Genomic DNA, 21,869 nt, shown 5'->3' with positions numbered 1-21,869 from the left:
TTTTGTTTTGATCCATGACTTGCAAGGTGTTTACTTCTTCAGTGTATCTTCTAAAACTGTGCTGCTTGTTTAGAAAACAGAAATAAGGGGAGGGAAAGTAGCATGAAGTATCCAGGAGACAACAGAAGCAGTGAGCAGCCAGGGAGGGAGAAGCTGCAGAATGAAACTGCACTCAGGACTGTCGTGAGTAGAATTCAAATGGTAGTATTTTCTGCTCAACTATACAGATATTGCCCATCCTTATAAACTGTGATTTTTTTCGGTTAGCGAGAGCCATTGCAATCACCTTGCCAGGCTTCCTTTACGATGTGGATGTCGAGTTTCAGCAAGCGATTCATGTGTCCAGCCCAGTAACACTGGTGCTGAAATCCCTGGCACAGATGCCCATCTCCCCTGCCGGCCTTGTCTGCTCTGGCTCCTATAAAAAGATCTCCTTCAACACCTAACTCTTTGTAAATAAAGTTGTACTTAATATTGAAAACAAGCAGCAGATGTTGCCTTGTTTGGGATATTTTTGCAATATCTGCTTGTTTACGTGTGATCAACTGTCATTTCTGTAGCTGATTATTTCAGTTCTAAGAAGTCTTGTTCTACCAACGCAGCCACTCTTCACCGTACTGTTTACTGACTTATCTTCTTCTTGAAAGAAGGCCTGTTTGTTTGACCACAATATTTTCCATTCTTCTTTTTCTTTGCGTTATTTTTCCCCTTACCCATGTGGAATGATCTTTGTTGTAAAGCAAAGATAGTGCTATTGTCATATCTGGAATTGAAAGAAGCCTTTGAACTGTGGCCAGAGTCAGACCACGGTGGAAAAAGATGCCTCTCCAAAACAATATAACTGGCAAATCTCCGTGCAGATTTATAGTGTGATCTTACCATAATATGAGAACGCACTAACCTCCTATTGAACTCGGTGGGAGGAAATGACTAATGCAAGGAGATAGCTGATACAGTATTTATATTGGACAAAAAATCTAAACTATCTTAAGCCAGTTCTGCAGCACGGGAAGTGGAGTCTTTATTCAGTTTCCTACAGAGTTAGACACTTTTTAATCAAATAATTTAATAGATAAACCTTTACCTTTGGCTACTGTCAAAAGCATTGTATTTTATTTAAGCAGATTCTAGTTGTTTTGGTAGAGTATCACGCATTTTGCGTTGGGCATGTGGGATGTGTGGGTATCAGTATATGAAGGATGGACGTTGCAGGACACTGAATACCATGCTTAAGCTTAATTATAAAAATCTTCCTTGGGAATATCTCTATAAGCTTGACAGAAATGCTCAGTAAAGGAGCTTCATTATCCTTGGCTACTTCTTAATTGCCCTAGCAAAGACACTTAATTCTCTTCTTTGCATTTTTAGTATCCACATCAGGTGCTGCTGTTTTTTTTTTTTTGGCTGTGGATGTAAACTCTGTTTTGCCTGTGCCACAGGACACGAGGCTTTTATCGACCGACTCAAACTCTTCATGTGTGAGAACCTTCACCACTAGTTTCTGTAATGGCAGGACAGACTGACATGTATATTAAATGGTGTGAGAATGAAGAAGCGTCCACTGTGCTTTTCTTTCATTTCTTTTTTTCCTAAAGTACTTTCCCCCCTTCCTTCCCAGCTGTCTATTTCCAGACCTTCCTAGGCTTTTTGGTTTTGCATGTTAAGTTTATTTTCTTCCTGTCCCTGGTGGCGAACTTGGTTTACAAAGCAGTGTGTTCCCTGCTCATTGTTTTGTCTCCTTTGAGGAAGTTGCCAGGGTTTCCATTAGCTTGTAATACTAATAGCTGTGACCTCCTTAGGTATCTGCCTGGTTAGAAGGGATTTTTTAATTTGTGGTAATGTAAATATACTTCTCTTGGAGCCTGCAAATTACTTGGATCAGATAAGGAAGGCAGCAATCTAACCTTTCTGTGGCGAGCGTAAACTTTAATTATGCTTGGGGCATATAATGTAACAAAGGGGGTAAATTAGAGTGATTTGTACTCTATTAAGCTTCATGCATCTGTTTTATTGTTTCAGGTAAGTATGAAATAAATTTTCAGGGTGCGGGCTAGAAGTTATTCCGAACGCACACACAGTCAGGATTGAGAGGTGTCTGCATGGAAATCGCATGTTGCTGTAATAAGCTAATCATCCTTGTCTAAAGCATTAATTCCTGCTGCGAGTAACCAAGGTGCAATTGAATGGGCATCTCTCTTTGGCCCCGAGACAAGATGCTGAGCCAAGTGGACCTTCAGCCTGACCCAGTGTAGACATTTTTGACTGATGTGCAGAAAACTCATCATTTAACTTGCTGAGGCCGCTCCAAATACGCTAACATTGGCCCAACTTAAACTCTTCTGTTTCTTACCTGCAGGATGAATCAACAGGAGAGATCACCTTCTACATGAAGGGGGCTGATGTGGTGATGGCTGGGATCGTGCAGTACAACGACTGGCTGGAAGAGGAGGTACGGGGCCGGATCTCCTGCATACGAAGGGTTTCTCATGCGAGTGCTTTTCTCCTTCCAGGGCAACGCATGACAAAGCTTGTCAGTGTGGCAGAGTGGACGTAACTGCTAAATCATCTGCGAGCCAGAAGGTCACTGATCTTGGCAATTCATTGGATTAGTCTTCAGCCAAATATATATGCAGTAACAAGGAAGTCAGGTGGCGAGGTCAACATGTGTATGCAGAAGAAGTCCTGTAAATAAAATGGATATTGCTTAAAACTGATTGCCACTCAAGATCACGAAATTTGTCCTGGGCTTGATCCTGTGTTTGGATTTATTTTAGACCAAAAGTTGTAGTTTCAAAACTACATTTGGCAGCTTTGTACTGGGATGTGTTTGTCAGGTTAGGAGCAATGTTGACGCAGAGTCATAGCAGTAGCTTCAGTTGCTGATTCTCCCCACCCCCAAACTCTGGTGTTCAAATAAATAGTACCACCTTCGTCTTACTTTAAAGAGTTTGTGGCCAAAGATGTGAAGTCTACAAATCAAAGGCTTGTGTCCTTAGAGGCAGAGAAAATGAGATCAATGGGGTTGTTTTTGCCACACTGGTATAGCAGAGAGGACATTTTTGTTTCTGATCACTGGGATAGATTACAAACCGTCGCAGATCTCCGTTTTTTTTTTCCCTCTCGGGGTTTATCATGCACTTTATCAGATGTTACAGACTTACTGGGGTTGCTCAAATGGGACGGTTATTTTCTTAACCTGCTATCTTACATTGCCATCTCTGCAATGCTGTGCATAAATCATCTTACTTGAGATGCAGTTTATGGTTTACAATGTGACACTTCTTCCCAGTGTGGCAACATGGCTCGGGAAGGCCTGAGGGTTCTTGTTGTAGCCAAGAAGTCTCTGACGGAAGAGCAGTATCAAGACTTTGAAGTAAGTCTTTATTTGTTTTTTTTCCTTTGTTTTTAAACAAACAATCACTGAAGTGATTCTCACAGACCTCTCATGATAATGCCGCCTCTCATCTCCCTGCTCCTTCTGCTAGAATTGTCATTCTTCAATGTCTTGCTGTTCTTTTAATCAAAGTAGCTTTTTAAGTGATACGTATGACACTGGATCCCAGCCAGGACCCTCCAAAACAGTTCCTGAATCCTGTCTTACAGTCTTCGGTGGTTATAAATTCTGCAAATATTCATCATTTGTTAGATAAGTTGTGTTTGTGTGGGGAAATGTGTTGGCTTTTAATTTTCATGCCTGCATTCCAACACTCGGGGAAACTACAGACAACCAGAATATAACCCAGCCAGGCTTCGTGGAAAGCCAGGCTTCATGCGTAGGGATTGTTAGATGGGTCTCTACACACAGCACTGCTTTGCTCACCTCAGGCAGGCAAAACGTGAGGGAGAGCTGTTCAGTTAAATGCAGAGACGAGACAGTGGGAATGCTGAGGATTCTCTCTGGCCCTTGTTTGTTCGTCACAGAAGCCATGGTGAGACCTGTAGTGCGAGGGATTCGCTTCCCGGCTTTCTGCAGCGTTGCTCCAGCAGCTGCTGAGCACTCGCCCGCACAAGGACGTGCTGCGCGCCGTGCCGCCCAAACAGAAAGGAACAGGAAGACAAAAACTTCCTGAACTATTTTCTACCTTATTCTGTGACACGCATCTCATGTTCACAAGCCATTACAGGTGGCACCCCTGAATGACGGTTAACAGAAGGAGGTTAATTGGTGAACCCTCGTGCTGGTTAGCCCTGCGTTCCACAGAAATGCAGCCTGGCTGTGTGAGTGGCTGTGGCTGTGTCTGCTCTGTCCTCAGGCACGCTACGTCCAGGCGAAGCTGAGCGTGCACGACCGCTCCCTGAAGGTAGCCACAGTCATCGAGAGCCTGGAGATGGAGATGGAGCTGCTGTGTCTCACTGGCGTGGAGGATCAGCTGCAGACGGACGTCAGACCCACTCTGGAGACGCTGAGAAATGCCGGCATTAAGGTCTGCCTAACCTAATGTTGCTTGTAGCAGGAACACCTGGACCCTCTGGAGTACGTGGCCCTGTCCTGCAGAAAGTACGCTATGGCATTCTGCGGGCCTTGTCAGGGTGAACATTTCACCGGGTGCCCTTTGCCAGTGGGAACAGTGGGGCTGGCCCATGCGTTTTAAAACATCACTTTGGGAACAGAACATGCTGGAAGCAGCGAATGTTAACTGAACACGTGAAAGCGCGTTACCTTTTGTGCTTTACTCTCCCTAATACGCTCTGCCTCCTTCTGCAGAGAAGCCGCATGCGCGGGTAGGAGCGTAGCTGCAGCAGACACTCGGGCGATGGTTTCTTTCAGGTGGTTGGATGAAACAAGACCAGTTTGGATGTGCTTGTCACGCTAACTCCTGTGCCGGGGGGTTGAAGCACTGGGCTGTGGCTCTCCGTGTGATCAGGAGCCACTAGAGGGGGGTCTGAGCCAAGGGATCCGGGGACGGGACGGTTTTGGTTTTTCCAGCTCTCAGGGCTCTGTTATCTAAGACTTGGACATCTACGGCCCGAGCTGTGCTCAGCCATGAGGGAACTGGTGTGATGCCTGCTTGGTTTCTCTCTCTGAAAACTTGTCAGTCAGATCCTGGACTGGCAAAAGGAAAAAAAAAAAAAAATAACAAAAATTGGCTAAACGTTCGGGCTTGGGTAAGAAAAGGAGGTAGAAGGTTCTGGTTGTGGTTTCTCTGCTTGAAGTAACAAAGTGAGCAAAAATCTCGAGCCACGCTGGGAATCCAAAGTAGGGCAGTGTGTTTGGGATTCAGGCAGGAAGTGGAATTCAAGGCTCGAGACAGGCTTCCGAAAGGGCTGTCTGTTTGGAGCCGTCCCGGTAAGCATCAGGGCCTTCAGCAGAGAACGGAGATGAGCAGAAGCAGACAAAGCTCCTTAGCAGCGTCATGGCTTTGGCCCCTGCGGCGTAGTCCAGGCTGGTTACTCCAACGTGGTTTCATTTTTTCTCTTCACCTGGGCTGGAGTTGGTGTCAGGGCGTGGAGCGCGTTGTTGCACAGCGAGCGCGGCACTTCTGAGCACGCCTTGCAAGGGTGTGTTCGCGAGGGCTTGGCATGCAAGAAGTCCGTCAAGAGTGAAGGCGGTCTTGTGATTCATTACAGGGACCATCTTGTTAAGGTCAAATCTTTTTCCAGCCTGAGATTATTAAACAAATAAGTGAGTCTTTGCATGTTTCTTGTTTTGGGGGCTTCTTTTTAAATTTTGTTAAATATTGTAGGGCAGTGTCTTGAAAGAATAAAAACACCAGAGAAAAAACCAAAACAAACTCTTGATATAGTGACACTGTTGAAGGAATTCCCTGACAGGTTATAACTGGGTTTTGCTGCTGAGTGTTACTGCTGATGTTGCGTTCTAATGCCCCCCCTCACCAGCACAAAGTAAAAAGAGCAGTGTATATTTAAAAAAAAAAAAAAAAAAAAAGCCCAACCAACTTAGTCTGTTCCAGACGCACACATCAGCAGTGAGCTAACCCCAGTTGCATCATCCACATTGCAGGCAGGGCCAGGAGGGATCTTTCTGCAGCAAGGCCTGCTTGTTTCGGCATACGAGAAATAGCTGGGGTGGGACACGTTAACACACGTGTACACATTCTTTAGCTTGCATTTCATGGATTGAGCAGCAGAATCTTGAAATATTGTGGGTGGGAACAATGTTATACGTAGCTTGTCAGTTCTTTTGCATACGTAGTTCATCAGTTTCAGCCTCTTTAAAAGCTTTGCTTTCTTTCATCTGTGAGAATTTTCTTGTATGTTTTTAAAATAGGACTTTTCTAGAAAAATAGTTTGTGGATATATTCTGACAGTCTTTTTATATGCCTGAACTGGCAGGTGGTACTTCTAGATGTTCTGCGAATGTGGTTGTTATGTTTTGTGTTTAATATATTAAATATTTGGATTTTAGGTGTGGATGCTGACAGGGGATAAGTTAGAGACAGCCACGTGTACAGCCAAGAACGCACATTTGGTGACGCGGACACAGGACATCCATATATTCAGACTAGTGAGTAACACCCATGTACCCCTCTCTCAAGATTTGTTCAGGACCCTAATTTCTGGGACAGGAGGAGTGCTGAGATCACAGCTGTTTTCCAGCAGTAAAGCCAGGATATTTTTATTCTTTTGACTTAGCTTTTTATCCCCTGAGCTTTTGTTTACCTGACTGTGTGCTCTGAGTAACTCGGTGTGCTGCCTGTCAGTATTACTTTTGCTCCCTCTGAGACTTGTTTGTTTGTTTTTTCACCCCAGTGAAGCAAACGCTTCCTCAGTTGCCATCTTTTTCCCCAGGTGACTAACCGTGGAGAAGCCCATCTAGAGCTGAACGCCTTCCGCCGGAAACACGACTGTGCTCTTGTTATTTCTGGCGACTCACTCGAGGTAGGCTCAGGAACCACCCCAAAACACTGTGGCTGAGTTAGGATTTTTTTTGAAAAAAGAAACTTGCATAGCACAAACATCGGTGATGCTTCTGATCTCTGTAAATTAGGTGTGTCTGAAATACTACGAGTATGAGTTCATGGAGCTGGCTTGCCAGTGCCCTGCCGTCGTGTGCTGCAGATGTGCTCCGACGCAGAAGGCCCAGATTGTGCGCTTGCTCCAGGAACGGACCGGCAAACTCACCTGTGCAGTAGGTAAGGGAGTAGGCAGGGAGGAGTGACCATGTCGGATGGTGTCGTTTCTTCGTTTGAGTGAACGGTCCCGTGTCGTAACACCTGGAACTGCTGACTTAGGGAACAATGTTCTTGTGGAATGATAGATAAGATTAAATTTTGCATGTGGAAACTTCAATGACAAACTACTCATAAATATTTGGAGTGGTATCTTTGCAAAACAGAGCTTGAATATGATCAGATAAAGTGCCATTGTTAACCTGTGAGCTTTGTTTCAGCATTGCAGGTGTAATGGTACAGCTACAAGTCATATCTAAGTGATCAGTAGCTTTGAATTCCTGTGCATCTGTAAAAAAAACTTCTTAAAGAATTTAAATTCCAAATTTCGATTTAAAATCCTGCTTTTGCTGGTAGGATTCAGTGTTTCTTCTAACATTGCAGCTGGTGCAGATGCCTTTGGTGGGGTTGCAAGTTGCCTCTGTTGCTTAACTACCAATGTCGTTTGTCTGTGCTCTGACCTGCAGGTGATGGAGGGAATGATGTTAGCATGATTCAGGAGGCTGACTGTGGTGTTGGAGTTGAAGGAAAGGTGGGATTACCTCATGTTTAATAAGACTTCCTATGGCAATTCAGAAGCTGATTTGCAACTAACTCTTAAACGAATCCTCAGGAATTTGTGGAAGAAAGTGAGAAGCTTCCACAAGAATAATCATCAGACCAATAGCCTTATCATGAAAAATAATTTGGCTGGAAAGGAGACTATGGTTTAACAGAGTTCAAGTTCATTATTTGGTTCTTGGCAAATTCCCTGAATTTGGACCATCGTGGTTAGTTTTGGGGTTTTTAATCATGCGTAGATGCTCCAAATGCTGGAGCTGCAATTACTCTCATAACATACACCCCACATGTACAACTAAAACCTGGTTGTATTACTTGAGAAAGCAATACCAGAGCTCTGGGCTAGAGCTCTGGTTCCTGCATGTGGAGCTGCTTGGAGTGACAAGACTGGATTTGGCGGCAGTGGAACGACTTTGCTTGCAGTGAGCCAAAACATTAAAATTGAGTGAACTTTTGAGACTGAAAATTTGTATTCAAAACTGACTTGATATGAATGTCACGTTAACATGCATGTTATGAATTGTAATCCAGAGGGGTTGCTTAGAGTTGGAGGCCAGGGTTCAAATGGGAATTTTCCTCATATTTTTGCTCTTTGCTTAAAAGCCACGGTGGAAGGCGGAAGTGCTGAGGTAATGCTCTACCCCACCTAATGTATCGCAAATTTTCTTGGAAATTCTGTCAGTGTTAACTAAATAATAATAGGATATTTATTTGTTTCCAGTAATGAAACGATCTCACTATGCTTTTACTTGCTGTTGTACACAGGAAGGAAAACAGGCATCGCTTGCAGCTGATTTCTCTATTACTCAATTTAAACATCTGGGTCGTTTACTAATGGTGCATGGAAGGAACAGTTACAAACGGTCTGCAGCTCTCAGTCAGTTTGTAATCCACAGGAGCTTGTGCATCAGTACAATGCAGGTAAATGGACTGTCACGAGGGCTTTTCCGATAGAGAGGTGAAAAAGTAAAATCAAAAAGTAAAGGTTCTGCACTTCATTTTGCATGTAACTGTTTCCTCTGCTAAAAATTTTCATGGGTTGGAACTTGAGGTTGTAACTTGGATATGAAAACATACAAGAAAGTTCCTGGTATTGGACAAAGATCAGCAGCCTCTCAAAAATTGGACAAACAATGTTCTACCTTCGAAAACACTGCTGAGGTGCAGCATGTCTTTGCTGTCATTTAGTAATGCTAGGAAATACTGAAAATCTGAAGCAGGGCACTGCTTTCGAGGAAGGTCTCTGCTATGTAAGTGCACTACTTCTCAGGTATGTTTGAAGTAAGGCCTTCAAGGAGTGAGACCAAAGATAAGCAGCTGAGGAAGACCTGGCTCAGGCCCTAGTGAGGTCTGGTGTGCTGTGGAGTGTTCGCAGGAGCTGTGCCGCAGGGGCTGCTGAAGCACATATGAACCTTCCCCAGTGCTCGGCAGCTTGCTGCAGCAACGTGGAGGCGGTCTGTTCCTCTCTATTTCAGAGGGAGCTTTACAAACAGATTTGGTATTCACAAAATTTACATTGCTCATGTGTGCAGAGCCCCAGTGTAACAAAAATGCAATTGCCAGTTGGCAGGGAGAGTTGAAAGGCATTTGAAGAGTTCACGAGCCAAATTCCGCTCTTAGCTGTGGTGACTTGAGTGAAAGTTACAGTTAGGGACAGAAGTTACTCTTTAGGAGATGCATTTCCACATCACAGTGTACTGATGTATTCCTTAAAAATACAAAGTTTTTAAAGTAAAATACTCAATATTTTTGAGAAGTCTGGTTCCGCCCTCTCCACTTTTTAGAATAAACACGTTGGAGAAGGATGCATAGAGGCAAAAGGTTCAGACTCAGGGGACAGTCTAGTTTACTCTGCAGCTAAAAACAAGAACAGAAAACAAACACATAACTTCTGACCAAAAAAAAAAAAAAAAAGAGCTCTTGAACTCTGTGGAGTTTGTATTAGTGATGGAAGGCATCATCCAGACATAAGTAAGTATGCACCTGTCCTTCACAACATCTGGATGGCTTTGATGAAGCCAGTGGGCTTTGGAGGAAACTCTTTATGTTCTTTTCTGTGGAGTTACGTTACAAAAAGTTTTCCAAGTCCAGCTCTCCAGTGTTTGCTATTAAACATAGCTTTCATCCAAGGTTTGCATAGGAATAAAAAGGGTTGATAGTACATTCTTCTGTCTTCATTTTGGGAATTTGGAGAACCCACTGCAAGTATGTTCCAGTTTGAACAGAGTATATTTTTAAGCTGTTACTTTTACTACAGTATCTAATGCCTGAAAAGCTTATTTCTCTTCTTTTCTAGGCTGTTTTCTCATCAGTATTTTACTTTGCTTCAGTTCCTCTCTACCAAGGCTTTCTCATCATTGGGTAAGAGCTCACGTTTTACTAATAGTATGGAAAACCTGTGCATAATGAATAGATTTGGGCTAATTAACATGCAAGGCATGCACGTCTCCACTCTGCATGTTTCACAACACTGCTTCAGAAGATGGATGTGATCCTCATCCCCTTTCTGCTCCTCTGCGCTGAGGAAAGCCACTGAGGCAGCACCAGTACTTGCAGAAGCCTTTCCAAAAGGACAGTTTGTCACACTGGGAACATGAGGAGCAAGCCATCCTGCAGGAAGCGCTTCTTCGATCCCAGTAAAAAGCAGAGGGACGGTTGTTCTGCTCTGGTGCCTGCGCAGCAGTGGGAGCCAGTGCCCAGCTCCCCACAGTGTCAGAAAGGGGGTGACAACCCAACTTCTTTAACAGGAGGAATCGGTTCCTGTGTAAGATACACTGGGATTACACTTGTAATTCCATGACTTTATAGATTTTCAAGTACGTAATTAAAAAACAAGCAGCAAATGCATCTCCATTGCCTGCTGATGTGAACAGGATCAAGCCTGAACTGTAGAGCAAACTTTTGGGGTGGGGACAGGTCTGTCCTTGGCTCCATTAGTGACCCTGTAACACCAGTTGCAATACTTGAACCAATCATCTGTGTATGAGTGTTTCTAATAAAAAATCGTTCAAAAAGCAGCTCCTGCAGGTTTTTCCCACATGCAAAGCTCTGTTCCATTTGCAAATTTTTGTAATATGCACGTCATTTGGCACTTCAAGAATACTATATTTTCTTTCTGAAGACTAGCATTTCTGTCTGCTCATCTACACCCTAGATAATTTACCGGTCTTCTACCTTCTTCCCAGGTACTCCACAATTTACACGATGTTTCCAGTGTTTTCTCTAGTCCTGGACAAGGATGTTAAATCTGAAGTTGCAATGTTGTACCCAGAGCTCTACAAAGATCTTCTTAAGGTGTGGGAGACTCTTTTTTTGTCTGTTTTGGTTTAAGGCAAGATCCCCATCTAATTTGAAACTCTCTAAATGTGTAAAGTCAAAGAAGTTATCAGTAGATACAAAACTTTATCATGCGTTTTCAAGCAAATTTGTTTTAAAGGCGAATTTGAATTAACAGATACAACCAAAGTTCCTGGCAGTTTGTTGCTGAACGCTACATAAAATGCAATTTATTAAAAACGGCTGGGGAAATAGAAGTCCCATTCTGTGGGAAATTCTATGGATTTAATATTACCGATTTGTTCCAAAATAAAGGGGAAAGAGAAATTGTGAGGGGGTTTGGCACTATCCTGAAGCCAGAAAAGGGGATGAGGAGAAGGGATATGCTTATTTGATGGAGGGGAGGAAGTTATCACATAGTTTCTTGAATAGAAATTTGCCTTGAGGATAAGCTAAAGCGACCTAAAGGTTTGGTTGCTGTGCCATTTTTTGTAGCTTCAGCGTGCAAGTCAGGTCACAGAATCACAGAATGGTAGGGGTTGGAAGGGACCTCTGTGGGTCGTCTGGTCCAAGTCCTCCTCCTTAGACAAAGAAAATTTTATTTTGTATTTATCATAGGAATATCAGGAAGGTAAATCTTGTCTTACGTTGCTTTTTTTTCCCTCCCCTGGAAAATTTTTTTAATAGCTGGGGTATGAAGACTGGGAACATCTTTCTTAATTGAAGGAAAGGGTGGACTGAGTCTTCAACAGATCCTTTCCCTCAAGGATTTCTGTTAAACAGATACTCTCAGAAGCAAAGCCTGTTTTTCCAACAGCCTGAATAAGTCTCCATCTGGTTTCACTTGTGTGTTGTCTCTTATGTCATAAACCACTAATTCTCCAACCATCCTTAGGCCTGGTCTAAACATAGGGGGTTTTTTGTACTGGTATAGCTGTGTTGGCTGGAGATGCTTTTTTTAAAAACCTATCTGCCTTCAATATGATGGTGATTTGTGGGTGTGTGTCTAGAAATACAATATTAATATATTCATATATATGCATATACACACATCTTATATTTCACAGTACAATGACTAAACTCGTGAGACATGTTTGCATTGAATTAATCGTGTGTGTGGTAAGGAAGAGGTTGTACTGTACGGTGCAAGCACTGAGCTTCCACAGTCCCAGGCCTCATTTGTGCATTGTGAAAAATGAGAATAAAGAGACAGTACCTCAGGGTTGATTGATTTGATTTGTTTTGTTTTCTTTCCAAGTCATCTTCAAATTCTCTTTCATTAATTGCTGGGTTGATCTGTAAATGAATGGTCGTAAAAGAAAACCTAACAGAGCTTTGTCTTTTTTTTTCTTTCCCACCGCTAGGGACGACCATTATCATACAAAACATTTTTAATATGGGTCTTAATAAGCATCTATCAAGGTAAGAAATCAGGTTCTGTTGGAGCCTTTAGATATTTTAATGAGTACAGAATATCTAATTTTTTGTATTGCAGGAAATCAAGTAAGGCATGAGATGAATTTAGCAATGCATCCTTGGCATAATGAGTAATTTTTTTTTTTTTGTCTTGGAAAATATTTGCAGTGTTACCAAAGGCAAAAATTATCTAAAACTAAATATTGATAGCAACTGGTTGCAACCCTGTTGTAGGCAATGATGGAGGAGTTCGAAGTGTTGTGCCTTTTCCCATTTGGACCATCCTTTGTAATTTTGTGCAAAGTTCCTTTCCATGCTTTAATTGCTCCGTCTGTAAAGTAGAATTTGTGACTCTTCCCTTCTTTTGAAAAAGGTTTTCAAACCTATGGGTTATACAGATTATTAAATCAGCATGCAAAATACAGAATCTGTAGCTTTGTGTATTTTATCTAAACCCTGTCTATTAGAAGTGGCAATAGTTCTGGTTACTTCGTAGCCATCTGTAATGAATGACTAGAGTAGAACTCGGGTTCTTGATCATATCCCATACACTATAATTAGGCAGCTGAAACAGTTAAGCAAATGCCTTGATTACAATGCACCTATTTTCCAAAAGTAGATGTAGTAATTGCGGTATATATCTAAGGTCTTTGCTTTCAGTTTGTCTTTTTTTATCAAGTAACCTCAAAATCAAATACTTCCTGAAGTGTTAATCAGGGAATCATGGAAAACATGTAAATAACCTGGAGCTATAAAGCTAAAATGGCAATATGATTCTGTGATGAAATTTCTTGTTTTCCAAAACTCCTTTATCAACAAAAGTCAGAATAAATGTGCCAAAATAAGGAGCTAATTCTTACTGATTTAACTGATATTACCATCCTCAGTAGGGAGTGAAACCAAGAATATAAAAGCTCTCTTGGCGTTACCTTCTGAAATCTAATACGGTAGAACCCTACGACAAGGGTAATGGTCTTCTGATGCTGTACAAATATGATGGCAAAGCCAAGGCATTTATAGAAAACTCACAAGTGGTGGAAAGCTAAAGCCAGAGAGTGATGCATTGAAGGAAAGATTTCTTCTTGAGCTAAGACCACTATCTGGTTACAATATTTGGTTAAAGTGACTTCACTGCTGGTGTGCTAAATAACTAGAAAACAGCAGGCCAAACAATTGGGCTAGTTGCTAGCAGAGATGAGCCTCACTGAAAACTTGAGCAGTCCTAAATTTTGGAAAGTTCACAGCTGGATTTGAGCTTTGTGGCTAGTCACTTGCAGGTTTTCCCTTCCGAAGCTAGCCTAGTGTGATGGATGTTGGTGCAGATTACTCATGTTGCTAACATGAGTTATTTGTGCAGGTGGCTGTGCGGGGTGTTGTGAGCATTCCCTGGCTAGCCAGAATAGGAGCACGAAACAATGCATCATTAACAGTGCTTTAATGTGTGCTCCTTCTAGGGGGAAGTGTGGAGGGCCGAGAACTTGGCCAAAGTAGTGCAAAGAGAGGCTAGCTTATATCCACTGAGTTTTTCAACACCTTGCTTCCATCTGGGCACTGAGGCGATGCAGTAGATTTTAGAAGTATTTGGTATCTTTTAGCTTCTGAGTAGTGAGCAACTGCTTGCTGGGAGGACAGAGTTCCGTGATGTTAGAAATCTCCAGCTGCCAAAATACCATGTATTAATTTCCTATCTCCATGTGTCTATGAATATGATAGACTGTTATAAAAGTCTGGGCACCTCTGCTGTAACTTTTCCCTATCTTCTCATCAGTTCTGTCTCCTAAATAGTAACTGATTCATTGTCATTACATTCCTCAGGTTTCATGAAAAACAGTCTCAAGACATGACTATGTTTCAGCCTTTCCAAGACCTAGCAGTGGGTTTTAGAGCTTAGACTGATGTTTGAATAAAATACCTAAATGTTCCATTCCCTTGCAGGTAGCATCATCATGTATGGAGCACTCCTCCTCTTTGAATCCGAATTTGTCCACATTGTTGCCATTTCCTTCACATCCTTGATTCTCACCGAGTTGCTGATGGTGGCGTTGACGATCCAGACATGGCACTGGCTCATGATAGTGGCTGAGCTGCTTAGTCTCTCCTGCTACATAGCTTCTCTGGTCTTCTTACATGAGTTTATTGGTAAGGTTAAATGCCTTTTCTCCAATCACTTTATGACCTGAATAGTAACAGGACTATAAAGAGCCGAAGTGGGCTGAAAGGCTGTTGATGAAGCCAACAGTAATTACAGTGGCAGTGGTTCTGACCAGACTGAGCTCTATTTGATTTGAAGGTGCATAAAAGATATTTTATTGTTCCTTCTCATAGCAAAATGCTAGAGGAGTTAAAGGTGGTCAGTAGACTGTGTGCTGCCCACTGAATCTCATCCATACTCTCAGAGCTCCACCACAAATCAGCTGTCATATGTAACAGCGGCCTTAACTTCCATATGGGCACTGAGCTTGAGACTAGAAATTGAAACCTCTGTTGTTGGTTTGGAAGATTTCATCTTCTAACTGTGGTTTGGAAGATTTCATCTTCTAACTGGGTGAAGGAGCTACCTCCTAAAACTTACCTTATTTTATCTGCTTTGCTGGGGCCCTTCTTTTGTGGGTTTGCATTTTGTTTTTTATTTTAATTTGCCTGAAACAAAGCTAATCCTTTTCTCTGGCTAAAGGAAAAAGGTTGCGGAATTCCAGATTCCCCCAGTAGCTGCCTAGTTGCAGATATCAGATCCGTAGGGTTTGTTCCAGTGTTCGTTTGGGAACCACAAGATGTCACTACTTCTTCCATAAAGCTCTTTGCTAACTCTAAAGACAATGATGATAACTTCCCAGTGGGCTAGATCTCTTGCAAATGGGTATACCAGCTCCAGTTTGAATGATGCTTCAACTATTTTTGCAATGATTCTGAGGTATTGTAACTGAGTCAAGAAATGCATTTGCTGGACCACCAGCAAAGTAGCAGAGGGCAGCTCCCAGAGTCAGAAGACAAGTAGTCCATTCAAAGGAAGCTTACTTTTGCCAGGAGATGGATACCCCTGTTTCAGATGGGGTATGTATGGGCACTTACCTCTGAGGAGTTGCATGCCTGACTGAGATGTGCTGTAAGATGTGAAATATATAAAGCTGTATCTTTTGTGGAAGAGAAGGGCAGAAGAGTGAGGAACCAGGGATCATGTGAGCTTTGAGCTTGCATGTGGAGAAGGTGAGGCTGTTTAAGAAGCATTGATAGACTGAATTGCATTTATTCCTGGAACATACTTCCGTCTTCATTGACTCTGTGCTCTTTTCTGGTTACAGATGTTTACTTCATTGCAACTTTGTCATTCTTATGGAAAGTCACCGTCATCACTCTGGTGAGCTGCCTTCCCCTCTACGTCCTGAAGTACCTGAGACGAAGGTTTTCTCCCCCAAGCTATTCGAAGCTCACATCCTAGGGCTGCTCTCCTTGCACACCAGAGACAAATATTGCACATGGCTGAGAGACAAAAATCATGTAGTTGTTTCTATAACGAATACGTCTGATATTTGCATAAGGATCATGTGATAATCTATTACATGCTGCTTTATTGAAAAAGACTTCACAACTGCCGGGAATGGAAACCTAATGATAGAAGGGAAGTTTTTTGAGGGCAGTGGCACTTGTTAGTTCATCCAGTTTTTGTCCCTTTTGTTCAACTTAACTGGGATCAGATGCGTGTAACTGCAATGACGATGGGTTTCTCATGCGTGGTTAAAACTATCTGAAAGCTGCTAACTGACCTTGGAATTTACATTTGACAAATTTAAATTACTTTTTTAAGTATCTGTGCTGTTTCTTGCATTGTGTTATGTTGGTTTATATTATTTATCTTTTTGATTGAAGTAGTTACTTTCTTTTTTACATCTTGGAAATCCCTAAATGTAGGTGATGCACTATACTGCTGACAGCTGATTCCTGATTTACGGCATGCTGTTTCTATAGTGGGGCTCCAGCATGTCGGATCTGCGCTCACTTGAGAATCTGAGCATGTCTGAGATTTGCCTTCAGTTGAAATGTGGTCACCCTAGTGATTTTCAAGGTATCCAGTCATCGATCAATATGCAGAAATGTAGTCCAAAATGAAGAAATTCAGTTTTGTTTAGCTTTTGTGCTTCCTGTTAGAAGGAGCTGGTGACTTAATAGCTTTACTCTGTATTTATTTGTATAGGAGAAAATTATCTAAACTAAAGCAAATCCTCTTTGGAAAAGAAATTTGCAGTTGAGCAGACTTGAAATGTGTCGACAACGTGAGAAGAGACTCGTACTGTTCTGCAGACAATGTGGCAGACGTGTCTTGAATCCTCGGAGACTGAAAGGAAAGGTCACAGAGCTGCTACTCCTCACAGCTACACGAAATCTGTTTCCTGTTAGGGTGAAACTGTGAGGATGAGCTGCAAATAAACTGAGGCACTCCTAGGTGGATGTTGTTCGTGACACGCTCCCTGCAGAGAGACAGTTTTTGAGAACCTTGCACTTGCTTGGCTCTAAAAACCAAACTTGAATCACAGACACAGGAGTGGGATTTGTACGAAGGCGTTAGGCTCGTGTGCAGAGCAGATTTACTTACTGATTTTTAGTTTTCAAAAATAAAACTCAATGAGTTCTGTTTTTATAATAAGCCTTGGCCCACACTAGAACACCGTGAGGATAGCAACACCTACTTAGGCAGCTCAGGAGAATGAGAGTTACAGGAACCTTTTATCGTTGGGTCCATGCGTCAGACATGGATGAGCTTTTAGTAGCAGCCATCCTCATCTGATGGCTGTTTAGTCTGTGCTAAATTAGTTGCTTGCTGTCTCGTTCCCACATCATAAAAACCACTGTCGGAGCTGGCACTGCCTGGCGTCGTTGTTGGGCGACTGCACAGAGGGACCAGGGATGGCAGAGCCCAGAGCCTGAGCTCCCTTCTCCTCCCCAAGCGGCCCTTCCAGGTCAGGACAAGCACACTGGTGTGAGGAGCAGAAGCTCAGTGGTCGTCTCTGTGCTGTGCTAAACCTCTTTAATGGACTGCCAGCTGCTGTTGCCGTTGCTACAGGTGTTCCATTGTCGCAAGGAGCACAGTGCCGCATTAAAAAGGGCTGGTGTGATAATCAGTGGAAAATAGGAGTAGTGTTTTAGCAGGAAAGCTGGAGTCTGTGCTGACCCATAGTGGTACGTCTTGAATTTTCATATCTAAGATAGCTGTGGCTTGTGTGGTCGATGTGTAGTAATTGCTCCAGGGAGTGTTTTGCACAACCTGACCTGCCTTCCTTGCTGTCAGTTCCTGTGAGTAAATATCAAAGAGGAGGGGAATCAAGTTCCAGAAGACTTAGAGAGAAATTGGATGCGCTTCATAATGCGTGTGGCTCAGGGTGAGAGGAAGGTACAAGTCCGTATGACCTTGTTAATTCATGTGGGGGAAACTCTCTTAGTTTATAAAATTATGTTTCAAAATCCTTCAGGAATAAAAACAGCAAACATTCTTAATCTAACTCACTGGCTTTTCTTTTGTGCCAGTTTTATGATTAGGCTCTTGCCTGAAGTCCGGATGCATAGCAATCACATTCAGAAACAACCTGCTGGCTAAGGAAAGCTAATTCTTAGTATTCACCTTCTCATAATATTTTGAAAATTTTTCTCTTTCCCCACCTTCTGTTGTTTTTGTTTTGGTTTTTTTTCCTTAAAAATAATAATACTATACATTTCTACTTATTTGGCATGCATGTTCATGTTGGGAAAGGCCCTAGAAGTCCAACACTTCTGGGTGCTTTGCCTCCTGGAGGAGAAGCGGTGCCTGAACAGCCCATTAGTGGGGGAGCTGGGCTAACAGCCTGTTGTGAATGATACCGCTTTGCCAAAAAGATACTTGATGTCATCTTTATCATGACTTGCTACACCTCATGGATAGTGTTGGCCATGCAGGTGTTCTGGAGCCCCCAGTCAGCATTTGATTTAAGTAGATTTAAATACAAGAATTAAGAATTTCCTTCGGCAATTTCTTGTGACTGAGAAGTCAAGTCCCTCTTGTCGGCTGGCAAGCTCATCGCAGTACACAGCTTTGTAAAGCCCTGTCTCTTATCTAGTGTGTGTGTGTGTAGTTAAGTGTCCTGCAAGAATAACAGTGCCATGCTACTGTATGTAAATATTCGAGACATATATATGGTAGAATTCACCGTTTCCTGAAGTCAATACAGTTTACACTGAGTGGACCATATTTGCAAAATATTAGCTTACACCAAGAAAGGGAATGAATTGTGATTTTGGTTATATTTATTGAGTCATAACTTTAATGAGGAACTCATATTTAGTGGAACTGATAGTAATCTGTAGCTGTGTTTTGGGGTGCGAATTATATTTCTTTGCAGCTAGTCTTTTTGCACAAGGTTGTAAATCCAGGAAGTAATTTCTATCTGGGTATACACTGTATTTTTTTAAAGCAATCAGAAAATTAAAACTGCCGTCTAACAGCAGGAAAGAGGAAGGACTGTTGTATTTTTCAAGTTTAGCACTTTAAGTCTGCAATCTATTTCTCTTAAGTTATTTAAAAAATGTTTTTGAAAGCAAAGTTTAATACATGTGTTCATAGTTACTGTACATTTGAATAAATAGATTCTCTGCTGGAGATTTAATTTACTCTTTTTTTTCCTCTAGTATGCTCATAATTTGTGCTTATTAGGAGTGAAGCATTGTTTGCTTCTTCTGTGTAGTATCTTGTTTGTAGCCTTACTTAGTGTTCTTCCTATTCCTTTTTTTGTTCTGGCTCCTGTACCGTAGCAGCTCCTGTAAGGTGTGTGCTCGGGGACTGTGCTCCGAGCGGTGCCGCCGGGTAGCGGTGCGTGTCGCACGCTGTGCTCCTGCGTCCCGGGGCTGCCCTAGGGAAGCCCGCGCTCTGTGCTGCGCTGCTGCGGTGCTGGGTGCGCGTGGGGGTTGTGTGACCTGCACTGTTCTCTGCTTGCATCCCTGCGCTAAGTCCAGGTCTGTTGCAGCCCTCTTAGGTTTTGGTTTTTTTCTTCGACTCTGTATTTGTTTCCTCCATAGAGCTTGTTTAGCTTTGCAAACATTTGTTTTGCTCGGCTCATAGGGCCGTCGCAATGCAACGTTCTTTATTCAACAGCAGCAGCTTAAATCTGTGCAGGATCTTATCAGAACTGGGCAGGGGAGTGAGGAGTGACATCCCTGGTGTCCCCTCGGTGCTGAGAACTGCGTGCTGAGAGCTGCAGTGGGGCCAAAGGCATTGTTTTTCTGTGGTCTGCTGAACTGTCACAGCTAAATGCCGTGACAACCTCTCTCGTCCTCTGCAACTGCCGAAGGAAATTTTGCTACAGTTGAGCTGCGTTTGTCAGGGAGCCCCAGAGGGTTACATGTGTGAATCCCTAAAGCTTGTCTTTTGGCTTTAGCTTTTGAAGAAAGCTGCTGCACCACCTGATGCATCGTAAGTCCTTGGTTTGCACAAGCAGTGCTCGAAACCAGGTATGTGAACTACTACTGCATGCAGCTCACCGTCACAAGTTCTTTACACACAACTGTTTGGGTGGGGTTTGACTCATCTCCACAGTTGCTGGGGCCATTCCAGTGCCCACTAAAATCTTCAGCGCAAGCTGGGGGATGGGCTCTTCTCTTTTTTTATTTATTATTAGTTATTTGATAATTAATAAACTCTTCGATTTGCATGAAATCCTGGGTTCTACAGCTTTGTCAATATGGTCCATTACTACTGCCTACTACAACTTGTGTACTTACATGCCTTTGAGAACATTTTTAATTGTTAAAATTGTTTAAAAATAAATGTTAATTTAATTTTTAATTGGGGAAATGGATTCTGGTGTCAAAATGGTACTTACTGTGATGCCGATGTTTTGTACCTGTCATCTGGTTAAACAACATGTATATACTCTTGATTCAAGAGAAATATGAATGCCAATTATTTATTGTTCTGTGGAGTTATATGTTGCAGATATGTAAAAGCTTAAAAGGGAATGTTGTAAAACAAGGTGGAAAAATAAATTTTATGCAACTTCTTTACTTCATCCATATACACCGTGCATGATGCACCTGAGTTAGTCCTGGTGGGATCAGTCCCAGGTGTGTTTTGCCAGGATTGTGAGTATATAGGTTAAGTTGCATCGTGGCCCTTGAACTTGTCCACGTGGGAGATTCGTGTCTGAGAAATGGTCAGTACTTTCTGCGGATCCGTGTAGAGCTGCTTCATTAACTTCTTTGTTACAAACAGTTTTTGAACAGTCGTAACAGCAAGGGATTTTTGGGGGGAGGCAGAGGGGAGTCGTTGGGTTTTTTGGGTGGGTGGTTTTTTTTAAGCATTGGTGTAAGCTTTTGCTGCCCTTCACTTTATTAGTGACTTCTTGCGAGATCGCTTTCTGCAAGTCGTCAGCGCAGTGGAACGGCGTGGAGCGCAGAAGGTGCTGCTGGGCAGGGGCAGGCTGCTGCCCCGCTGCCGTGTTGCTGTCCCGCTCCAGCGAGAGGACCTGGGGCCGCGAGCGGCAGGCGGAACTTCAGCCCCGGGGCTGCCGCTTCCCTGCTGCCTTTTCTGCAACCAGCTAGTCCCGGAGTACCCAGCTGTCCCGAGGATTTTAAACAAGCCCTGTAATTTGTAAATTCAGTTTCAAGAGAGACAGCTCGTTCAGGAAGATTCTGGTCAAATCGTCCTCGCAATTTTTGGTGCAACCCCACCTAGGGAGAAGATGGTCGTTCCTGCTGGCACCCGCTGCTGTGAATTAGGAGACTAAGTCTTCCGTTTGAAACATATATATGCTGCTCTCGGAAAAGCAATGATGCAATAATGTTAGGAACAGCTATTTTTGGAATGTTCTCATCACTTGAACGTTTGATTAAGTAACTGGCTCAGCACAGCAGCAGTCCCACGGCTTAGGGCTGGCTGCCCCGCTGCTGGGTCAGAAACGGGAGGGAGAGGCTGGAGTTTAACGCTGGGTGTTCTCCGCAGGGGAAACTTCTGTAACACTGGTGAAGAACGCGGTACGACAGTTTTCTACCAAAAATGCAATAGAGCCATAAACACCACACCACCACCACCCCCCAAAAAAATTGATAAAGTAAATCGATAACTTGGGAGACTATTTCACTAAAGCCCTGATAAACTGTCCCTGAGATCATTAAACATTTATTGAATATGTTCTTTTAGATTCTATAGCATGCATATGCCAGCACTTTAACCTTTTTCATTATTAACTTTTTTGTATAAGATAGTTAATGCAAGTATTAAATAAGCAATTTTTGTGATGTTTGCACACATCAAATGAATGCTGTAGACTCCAGAAATTACAGTAACAGACTTCACCCCCAAGTGTTACCAATTTCCCACTCTAAATGGGTTACATAAGCCCTAGTTAGTGGTTCTTTTAATTTATGGATGGTTTCTTTTTAATGGTGAAATGTGTAATTAAAAAAGCTAGAAATAGTTTTTCTAAACTCACTTTGGAAAGGGAAGGAGAATTTCTGCAATTTTTTTTT

The 21,869-nt window shown here is 42.6% G+C and overlaps 1 protein-coding gene across 1 annotated transcript in view; it reads left to right on the top strand.

Annotated features, from left to right (window-relative positions):
• Nucleotides 1–20,416, top strand: part of ATP9A (ATPase phospholipid transporting 9A (putative)) — a 65,036-nt gene extending 44,620 nt beyond the window's left edge. Inside the window, exons 16-28 of the mRNA XM_075438958.1 lie at nucleotides 2,357–2,449; nucleotides 3,290–3,373; nucleotides 4,254–4,424; nucleotides 6,368–6,466; nucleotides 6,751–6,840; nucleotides 6,950–7,094; nucleotides 7,598–7,662; nucleotides 8,457–8,612; nucleotides 9,988–10,052; nucleotides 10,877–10,985; nucleotides 12,332–12,389; nucleotides 14,319–14,522; nucleotides 15,683–20,416. Of these exons, the coding sequence (XP_075295073.1) occupies nucleotides 2,357–2,449; nucleotides 3,290–3,373; nucleotides 4,254–4,424; nucleotides 6,368–6,466; nucleotides 6,751–6,840; nucleotides 6,950–7,094; nucleotides 7,598–7,662; nucleotides 8,457–8,612; nucleotides 9,988–10,052; nucleotides 10,877–10,985; nucleotides 12,332–12,389; nucleotides 14,319–14,522; nucleotides 15,683–15,819 (1,476 nt within the window). The 3' untranslated portion in view covers nucleotides 15,820–20,416. The remainder of the gene's footprint in view (nucleotides 1–2,356; nucleotides 2,450–3,289; nucleotides 3,374–4,253; nucleotides 4,425–6,367; nucleotides 6,467–6,750; nucleotides 6,841–6,949; nucleotides 7,095–7,597; nucleotides 7,663–8,456; nucleotides 8,613–9,987; nucleotides 10,053–10,876; nucleotides 10,986–12,331; nucleotides 12,390–14,318; nucleotides 14,523–15,682) is intronic.
• The last annotated feature ends 1,453 nt before the right edge of the window (nucleotides 20,417–21,869 follow it).

Source organism: Opisthocomus hoazin, chromosome 18 (genome assembly GCF_030867145.1).
Source record: "Opisthocomus hoazin isolate bOpiHoa1 chromosome 18, bOpiHoa1.hap1, whole genome shotgun sequence".
Lineage (NCBI taxonomy): Eukaryota > Metazoa > Chordata > Aves > Opisthocomiformes > Opisthocomidae > Opisthocomus > Opisthocomus hoazin.
Note: the sequence above shows the minus strand (reverse complement) of the source record. Positions and strands in the feature narration are given on the sequence as shown.